Genomic DNA, 10,566 nt, shown 5'->3' on the forward strand with positions numbered 1-10,566 from the left:
TCTCTATTTCTACATCTAGATCATTAATAAAGATGTTAAGGAACACCAGACCCAGAAAAGATCCCTGTGGAACCCCTATTTGAGACCTCTTTCCAATTGAGCATCATTCCATTAATAATAACTCTTTGTTTGCAGTTGTTTAACCAATTACGTATCCACTTAATGGTAGCTCTGCCGAGCTCGTATTTCTCCAGTTTACTTATTGGAATGTCATGCGGGACTGCATCAGAAGCCTTGCTAAACTCCAGGTGTATTATATTCACCACAATCCCCTATCCACCAAACCAGTTATCTTGTCAAAGAAGGAAATCAGACTGGTTTGGCATGATTTGTTCTTAGTAAATCCATGCTGGCTGTCAGTGTCCATCCCTTTATCCTCCAAGTATTTGCAAATTCCTGGTTCCTTAAATGTCACCTCTCTGTGATAGAGACCTCTCTCCCTCCTGCCTGGGATTTTTCCAGGCGGCTCAGTTCCCTGCCTACAGTGGGCAATATTCCCATCAAGGCAGTCTGCCTAAACAGGCCGGCATCTGTACTTTGCTTTTTCTTTGAAGGCTATGAAGAACATAATGGCCCACAGTTATAAGTTACCACATAGCTCTGTATAAGAAGCACATTTATTCTTAAGTGGAAAGCATTACAGAGAAGACATTAAAAAACAATAAAAGAACCTACACACATGCTAAAAACTTTGCCATAGGCCACTCCAACTTCTGGCTCTGGTACATGCCAGTCCTTGAAAAACCACAACTGATTTTTACCCATGGTATGACAAGGTGGACTATTTCCAGAGGCCCCTTGCTGGAGGCCTCAGGGTCCTGCTACACTTGTCCCAGGAAAGAAGCAGTGACGCGGTCCTCCAAGCAGGCTAGAGAGGCTGCAGGGGAAGCAGCCAATCAGACAGGCTTCAGAGAGCAGCAAATCAGGGCTCAGGAGGGCCCTATAAAAAAGGAGCTGCAGAGCTCAGAGACAGGCAGTTCCTTGCTTGAGCTAGGGAAATGCAGATGGTACTCCTAGCTGGCCAAAGAGAACTGCAGGACAGTGAACAGCTTAGTGCTAATAGGGACCAGGGGTGCAAGGAAGAGGTGCTGGCTGACTGCTGGGCCTGAGCTTAGAACCGTCTTGAGCTAAGGGTGAGGCGTCAGTGAAGGCTGGAGCTGCAGGGAAGTGGTCCAGGGAAATGAAGGCAGTTTTGCTAATGGACACAGCAGCGCATGGCAGCTATTCTTAGGGTCTGTGGGCTGGGACCTGGAGTAATGGGGGAGGGCCTACAATTGGACAGAAGTAAACCCCCAGAAGGAACTGAACTGTCAGGAGGCCAGCTGGAGAGCTGAGGCCAGACCAGACTAAGAGGACAAAACCATTGCCTCCAGGAAGGAAGCCCGGGGAATATGGTCCAATACCAGGGCCAGGACTGGTTTTAAAGACTGCAGATACACCCAGCCAGAAGGGGGCACTCATGAGAGGTGGGTGCCATGCCATTACACTGGTCATAACTGTCTCAGCTTCAGAACTGGAACCATCATGAGTAGTTCAGTCTTTCCTTTTCTACATCTCAGACCTTTGATCTTGGCCTCATTCATGTTACAGGTGATTAGCAGACAATGGATCACTCCTCAGGACATAGCTTCAACGGCTGGGATTTTGTGTAACTGGAGGCACAGAATTTGCATTCATCTTCTGCTAAATACTCCCTAGGTCTCACATCTCCCCCCCCCACCAGAAGTTACGTGCAGTCCCGACCCACAATAATACGCAAACTACTTTTTTAATTCAATGAACCCCAAAGATATTTAAACTTTATTTAGTAAGGTCTCCCAAGGAAATGGCATGAGATTGCCATATCTGTCACCACCTGTGACAGGGTGCTAGGCAGGAACTCCTGAGCCAGCCCTTTGTCACGCCAGCTCCAATTAAGGGAGGTAAGTTGGAGCTGCCTAGAGAAACCTGCACCTGATTGGCAAATGGGAAACAGCTCCCAGACTAATTAGCTTGGAGCTACATACAGGCCCAGAGGAAGAAAGGAAGTGGGGAGCCAGAGTGTGGAAGGAGAGCAGTAGTTCTGCCCTCCTAGGTGCAGAAGCTGAGAAGTCCTTACAGCTGAAAACCCAAGCTGTATGTGGTGAGAAGGTGGGGGGAGCGCACACTGTAAATAAACTGCACCAGTGTTTGCTGAGCCCCAGGATCTCTGAATAGTTTATGAACACAGCAGAGACAGGAGCAAAGGGGGCCCTGCTACACCATCCTTATTGTATATCATTCTGATCCTTATCCATTTCCTCATTAGGGTGACCAGATGTCCTGTTTTTAAAGGGACAGTCCCATTTTTTGGGATTTTTTTTTTTTTATATAGGCGCCTTTACTCCCCACCCCGTCCCGTTTTTTCACAGTTCCTATCTGGTCACCCTATTCCTCATTCTGGTACATATTTCTCATTACTTTAAGTTATTTGTGAGGTTCTCTGTCCCATTGCAACTTTCCAACTGTCTCAATACCTGGTGGTTAGGCATTGTTTATTCCCTTTTTTAAAGTTCCATCATTTATACATTTTGTGGTTAATACATTGTAAAAATATATCTTAAAAACAGCTTTCAAAATAGGATAAGTAAGATAGGTTAATACTGCACACTGAAATAACATTCTTTGTTAGACGTCTTTATCTTAACTGCAAAGCATCATCTGATTCATAGATTCCAAGGCCACAAGGGACCATTGTGATCATCGAGCCTGATCCCCTATATAACATAGACGAGAGAACTTCCCCAAAATAAATCCTAGAGCAAATCTTTTAGAAAAACATCCAATCTTGCTTTTAAAATTGTCAGTGATGGAGAATCCACCACTACCTTGGTAAGTTGTTCCAAAGGTTAATTACTGTCACCCTTAAAAAAGGTATGTCTTATTTCCAATCTGAATTTGTCTAGCTTCAATTTCCAGCCATTGGACTGTGTTATGCTTTCCTCTGTTAGATTGAAAAGCCCACTATTAAATAGTGGACCCATTGTCTAGCAGCGGTTGCACCACTGCCAAATACAGAGGTAAAATAACCCCTCTACTTCTACTCAAGACTCCACTGTTTATGCATCCAAGAAGCACCTTAGCTCTCAGTGCGACGTTGTGGCCACAAGGGCTATGTTTGCTTGATTAGCCACCATGATCCCCAAATCTAGTTCAGAGTCACTCCTTCCCAGGGTAGTATCCCCCATCATGTAAGTATGGCCTATATTCTTTTATCCTAGGTGTATACCTTTACATGTAGTTGTATTAAAACACATATTGCTTGCTTGCACCCAGCTTACTAAGTGATCCAGATTGCTCTGCATCAGTGATCTGTCCTCTTCATTATATACCACTCCCCCAATTTTTGCGTCATCTGCAAACTTTATCAGTGATTTTATGTTTTCTTCTAGATCATCAATAAAACTTGTAAATAGCATAGGACCAAAAAAGAATCCATGCAGCACCCCCTTAGAAACGCACCAATTTGATGATGATTCCCCATTTATAGTACATTTTGAGACCTATCAGTTAACCAGCTTTTGGTCCATTTATGTGTGCCATGTTAATTTTTTATATCTTTCTAGTTTTTTAACCAAATGTCATGTAGTACTAAGTCAAATGCCTTATAGAAGTCTAAATATATTATATCAACATTAGTACCTTTAGTAACCAAACCTGTAATCTCATCAAAAAAGATAAGTTAGTTTGACAGGATCTGTTTTTCATAAGCTCTTGTTGACTGGCATTAAATATATTATCCTCCTTTAATTCTTTATTAATTGAGTCTCACATCAGCAGTTCCACTATCTTGCCTGGGATAGGTGTCAGATTGACAGGCCTATTATTATCCGTGTCATCCTATTTACCCTCTTTAAATATTGGCACAATATTAGCTTTTTTCCAGTCTTCTGGAACTTCCCCAGCGTTCCAAGACTTATTGAAAATCAGCATTAATGATCCAGCAATATCCTCACCCAGCTCTTTCAAACTTCTTGGATGGAATTTATCAGGATCTGCTGACTTTACAATGTCTAACTTTAGTAGCTGCTGTTTACCATTGCTCCCTGGAAAGCCTAAACATCTTTCTCGGCCCATTAGGTGTCAACGGATGCCCCACCTTCTTTCATAGTAACAGCCTTCTTTAATATGCACACAGCTTAAAACTGTAAACAATAATTACTTTAAACAGCTGTTGTGTCACTTTGTATGCAGATCCTTATTATTATACAAGTATCTGTATAAAGCATAGAAAAAAATAGCATACACAACATTTGTTTTTGGCCATTTTGCTGCTTAACCATACATCTTAAGTGACAAAACAATACAATGCCACCCAGGATCACCTGTCACAATCAGAGCCTTAAAGCTCACTTTTGTCCAGCTTTGTGTGAAACAAACTTCAAAAACAGACTCCAACGTGAAACTGCAGAACTAGAATTAATTTGCAAACTGGACACCATCAGATTAGGCCTGAATAAAGACTGGGAGCGGTTGGGTCATTACAAAACCTAAACCTAATTTCCCCAATACTGATTTCCCCCTAGTGTTACTCACACCTTCTTGTCAACTGTCTGAAATGGGCCACTCTCATTTCCACTTCAAAAGTTATTTTTCCTCCCTTGGTATCCTGCTGTCAACTGAATTGTCTCGTTAGACTGACCTCACACTTGGTAAGGCAACTCACATCTTTTCATGTATTTATACCTGCTCCTGTATTTTCCACTCCATGCATCTGATGAAGTGGGTTCTAGCCCATGAAAGCTTATGCCCAAATAAATTTGTTAGTGTCTAAGGTGCCACAAGGACTCCTCTTTGTTTTTACATCTCCATCGTGCAGCAACTGATTGAGAGTTTCCTTGGCTTTTCTCATGCTATTACACATTTGTATGACATGAATACCTTTCGCTCTTACAAGAACTTTTAGGCTTAATGTTAAAGGACTAATATGTATATCAAGGGTGGGAATATATTATTGTAATTTCTCAGTTAAAACACTAATTGGTCTGGGTTTCACCTCAGGGCATTGCAACATCTTTGTAGATGATTGTGTACTTAATTATGCATCTGGTGGAAAGAAAGGTAACTAGCCTGTTACTCATAAGTTTATCATTTCCTTCCAACCCCTGGGATATCTTAAAGAATCAGGGATGGTCACAGGTATTCTCTGCTGTTGTAGTGGGTGTGGGCTGATCAGGAATGGGAGGTGACTGGTTCGTATGCTAACTATGTGTCATGGATTGTTTTATAGTCCACTATAGGAGTTGCTAAGGTTACATTATACCAGTCATGGGCAACCCGTGGGCCGCACGTGGCCTGTCAGGGTAATCTACTGGCGGGCCACAAGACAGTTTGTTTACATCAACCATCCGCAGCTCCCAGTGGCCGGGAACGGCAAACCGCAGCCACTGGGAGCTATGGGCGGCAGTGCCTGCAGACAGTCCATGTAAACAAACTGTCTTCGTGGCCCACCAGTGGATTACCCTGACGGGCCACAGGTTGTCCACCACTGCATTATACAGTTCTACGTGTGTAATGCTAATTCCTAAAACACAGGCACTCACAATGTCTGTGAAAAACTTCACTGCTTCTCCTTCCCCCACCACCAAGCACTTTATTTTAGCAAGAATTTTAGCTAATAACCAATGCATTTTTAACATAACTAAAGGAAAATAATATAAAACTTAAAACATTTTTTGTGGTGCACACTATTTTGGGGTCATAGCCATTATTATACTATTGTAACATCAATTCAATTTTTTTGCAAATGTCAGTTATAAATATATCTCCATGTATTTCTGTCTCAGTGAATAATTTAACTACAACGTTTTTTTTTCTATGAATCAAAACTTTTTGTCCGAAGGAAGAAAAAACTATAAGGCAGAAACTTCAATATTAATGTAAAATAATATTAATAAGATCACAGCCTTTTCTTAAGTTGTATAAACTATTAAATTCTAACATAGCTATGAGTGTACTACAGACAAATATTGTATTTTGCTTGGCTAGTTATTCTGCTAATTGTTAAACCTAAAAATAATTTTTTTTTTAAAGAAGTTTCTATCTTTTGTCATAACAAGTTTATTAGCCTTGAGGTAAGGTCATTCACAGCGGTGGGTAATTATATCTCTCTCTTTGTATGGGCTGTCTTACTAACTATTTAATTAATAAATCATCTTTGATTGGATTTATCTAAAGTCTGTCATTATTAAATAAATCTCAGCTCAAGGGAACATTACTCATTGAACCTATAATCACAATTAAAATTGTTATTGATTTTTGGTTTTTGATTCCTGACAAATTATGGATAATTGATTATTGACTATGAACAAGGAACCCAATAGGCAGCTATTGATTGGTCTGGCAGGGTGGAATCATGATCTGCCTGCCAGAAGTAGGACTAAACAGTATCAAGGATTGGAGTCTTGCTAGGATGTTCATAGCACCGCAGCACACCCTGTTCACAGGCTTTCAGATCCATTTCTATATCGATACATATGTGCATATCAGAACAGAATAAATAAATGGAACACCACTTTGGGGTTAATATCAGAACATCGGCAGGCTGGACACAGACTGTCAAACTACAGGAAAGGTCTTCCATAGCCGTTGGTATTTGTGTGTGTCATTGCGCATGTGCTGTCTTTGCTAACTATTGGATTAATAAATCCAATCAATGCTGACTTATTTGAGTTCTGTTACTATTAACCAAATCTGAATTTGAGAGCCTGCCATTCATTAAATATATAAACGCAATTACAATTCCTGTCAGTTACTGACTGCTGATTAACTGGTTATTGATTATTGACAAGTTGATTATCAACATCCCTGAAGCAAAGGAGAGGGGAGATCATGGGGAGCACTCCTGTCCTCAGCAGAGGAGGGGGAGCTGCACTCCACCTTTCGTCTGCCCCGCCCATGACCCATTAAGCCCCATGGGCACCACAGGGGGAAGGGTCTAAAGAGCATAAGGGAGTGGGACGAGCATGAAGCAAAGCTACTTCTATATCTCCCAGCTGGTGTCTGACAGCTTTGGCTCCCCTTGGCCAGTGTCTATGGGACAGGAGAATCCAGGCCCTGTGTTTGGATTTGAAGGAATCTTTCCAGTGATTTGAATATAATGGGATCAGTAAAGCAGGCAGTCCTGACCAGTGATGTTACAAGCAGAAGGCCCTGCTTTGCAGGACTTGGATCGCCGAAACTTTTCATGCTGGTTTATATCATGGTGCTAGATCCGTGTAAAACTGATTAAATCATGTACAAGAGTGCACTCCCTTTGTTGTTGGTCCTAACTTGACCTTTTTCCAGGGAACTGATTGAGCAATAAGCATGTGGGTGATGGGGACAGCTTATTGGAGTACCAGGCTGACAAGCTGAACTATAAGGAGTAGTTTGTCTTTACAATAAGAGTACATTTGCATAGCACATTGCTGACTTGTTATTTCTCTTAAAATATGTTATAATTGCCTTTTGTGAGGTGAGCTTATATTTACTGTTTGTTTGTTTGTTTTTGTTTTTTTACAGCCCCAACAGAGGCTTCTCCATAAACACTACCAGCCTCTAAAGCTTCTGTCCTGCCAGGTGATATGAAAGTGAACTTTACTTCGTGAAAAGCGTAACAAATGACACTGCCAGAAGGTGACCATGGAGAATTGAAAGATTAACTGAAATACAACCATTCAGTCAAGATGATGCATTCCGGAAAGTCCTGGTTTGCTGTGGAATTAAAATGTGGTGCATAAAATACAGTGCTAATTTGTTCAAAGTGGTCATTGACAGACCATTAGCTGGAAAACTGTTTCCAGTTTTCATCACTGTGCATAACTGTGAGTTCCCTTTAGGGGACTATCTGTGCCCTTCACTGGAAGTCCTGTTTTAGCATGGCAACTACTGGATTATTTTATTATGTATGCAGATGGCATGATGATGTTTTAGGAAAAACTTACAGCAGTCCTCCAACCTCCATAAAAATGTTCACAATATTACACCCCCGATAGGAATGTAAATGTCTTGTATATGTTAGTTATGCAGTCTAATGGTATTCTGTTTAACTATATGTGATCTCCACACAGAAGAGTTAGCACATTCTATACATGTCAGGAAAGGTATTTTCTTTATTTCAATACTAAAATATGTTTCAGTACCTACACTGAGACTGTATCTAAAATAGAACCCGTACTTGCTTATATTCACAGATTCATGGGAGATTGCATAGATAGATTTGCTCATGGCAAGTATGCACTAGACATATTTTATTGAGACTTATTGAACAGTTCTCATGGAGGTAGCCAGGAATAGGGGATGTTGAATGGACTATCGGATATTGTCTGCTGTCCCCCGCCCCCACCAATAAACCAAGCAGTCCACATTTCTGTTGTGCTAATGTAAAGTTCCCATTAAATTGTAAAGGAAAAGATCCCTTCTCTGAGATGCATTGTGCCTATGGCTTCGGTCTACATTAAACACAAGAGAGACTGGAGAAATTCTGGTACTTCTGCTAATCACTGTTTGGTGCGGGGGAGGGAATCACAACTTGCAGAGTCCGAACAAAACCTCTTGAAGATAATAAAGAGTGAGAGGTGGACTAGATGCTCCCACTCTGTACGACTCCTCATAGAGGACAGATACCTCCATTAACATTTCCTCCTCTTTCTACCCAAAACACTTTTTTTTTTTTTTTTACTCTGAACTGGGGTTAAGGTAAATTGTTCTAATAACCCTTTGGGCATTTTGTAGCAGGCTCAAGACTGTTGCATTCAAACTGAGCATTGTTATTTGTTGTTCAGTCTCTGAGTGGCTGACATCACGGGTTGTGTCACAGCTGGCTGTGGTACAGTTTTTATCCACGGGGACTTGCGGGAAGTACTTTTCATCCCGCCCCTCACATTGGGACCTATTTGAAACAGACTATTTACAATGAAGTAAATTAAATAGTCAGCAGCATCACAAGGGACCAGCCTGGTGGCTCTTGCAGTTCGTAAATGAAAGATGGCACTTTGGGTAGCCACAGAACATCTTTCTCTCCAACCTAACGGACTAACACTTAGTCCATCTGCCAAACCTGTAGAGAGCCTTCCATGTCGGAGACTTAGATACCAACAGTGGAGAGAAGATGAATCTTCATGGGATAACAGTAAGACAAAGGGATATTTTTGAGGGATTTCATGTGGTACACTTTTAGAAGCTATTCTATACACTACTAGTGATTGTAAGATCAACCAGTTAGAGCACCAGTGCACCCAAAGTGTATATTTTTGGCTTTGTCATATGGGTGTGGATTTATGTCAGAACTTTTCACCCATCCCTGGTATGCAAACAATATATATACTTTTTGGACAGTTATAAAAAAAATTAGGATCAGCATGTTGGCTACTGTATAATATCAATTTAGAGCACAATTACAGTTAGTTATGGCCAAGATTTTCAGAATTGTCTCGTGATTGTTGGGTGCTTAACTTGACACCTTAAGGGAGCCTGATTTTCAGAAAATTCTGAAAACCAGGTCTCTCTAAAGTTTCTCAAATTGGGCATCCAGAACTTTCGGGCATCCAGAATCACAAGTCACTCTTGAAAATTGTGGCCTTTAATTTAGATTGGTTAAAAAAACTCCAATAAAGGCATAAGAATAATATCCTCTCAGTGCAAAGTTGCTAGAGCAATACTTTAGCAATGTGTACTTTTTATAGTTGCCCATAGTATTGCAAGTTGACTTTTTTCAAAATTGGTCATGTGCATTGAAGAATTTCACTAAAAGTTTTAGCACATTTTATAACCCTTTGCTATTGTTCTGATTTAGAATGAATTCTGGGAACTGAGATCTGTCATTTTCGTTGGTCACTTACATTACTATTGCTGTTTAAAAAAAACTTTTGGTTTGTTTAAAACAAAACAAAAAGAGAGAGAGATACTTATATGTTAAGTATCCTCTTTTACTATACTCAAGTTTATTACATAGTGATACGTTCTAGAATAATTCAAATGATAAAGTTAAGATTGTCACAAATCATTATACTATATGGGCGTGAGAGAAAAAGATTAGTTAGGTAAAATGTTTTTATATCAATGTTAGTTTTAAACGTCTACTAGTACATGGGCATGAACTTAGATGTCTGAACTAATCCGCTTAAAACAGTTTGTTTTAAATGATTCCCGGGGTTTAGTTAGGAGGATCTGGGAAACACAGTGTTAGGGGCACTGAGAAATGTGAAAATAAGGGCCAAGTCCTGGTCTAACTGAATTCAGTGGAGTTTTTCCAGAGATTTCAGGAGGCCACTGTTTGACACTATGCTTGAAACTTACTTAGGCCTCAGTCCTACAAAGACCTATGCACGTGAAAGACTTCAAGCATAAGGATTCTCCCACTCACGTGTGTAAGTGTTTACAGGAACAGGGCCATAAGGAGCTCACTGTATGTTTGATTTGTATTTAACTAGTAACCACGTTTAATCACTGTTACTCTCCGAAAATAGGCCATGCTTCCTCAGGGATATTTATGGAATTATTATACATCCGATGCACAATTGTCTCAATCCCAACACATTCCTCTGAAAAGTGTGTAATATAAATAAG

The 10,566-nt window shown here is 40.5% G+C and overlaps 1 protein-coding gene across 2 annotated transcripts in view; it reads left to right on the forward strand.

The window, feature by feature from the left end:
* Positions 1 to 8,413, forward strand: part of SAMD12 (sterile alpha motif domain containing 12) — a 238,050-nt gene extending 229,637 nt beyond the window's left edge. For both annotated transcript variants that reach the window (XM_073330273.1, XM_073330274.1), the window contains exon 5: positions 7,522 to 8,413. In XM_073330273.1, the coding sequence (XP_073186374.1) occupies positions 7,522 to 7,544 (23 nt within the window). In that variant the 3' untranslated portion in view covers positions 7,545 to 8,413. The remainder of the gene's footprint in view (positions 1 to 7,521) is intronic.
* The last annotated feature ends 2,153 nt before the right edge of the window (positions 8,414 to 10,566 follow it).

The sequence above is a fragment of the Lepidochelys kempii genome, chromosome 2, assembly GCF_965140265.1.
Source record: "Lepidochelys kempii isolate rLepKem1 chromosome 2, rLepKem1.hap2, whole genome shotgun sequence".
NCBI lineage: Eukaryota > Metazoa > Chordata > Testudines > Cheloniidae > Lepidochelys > Lepidochelys kempii.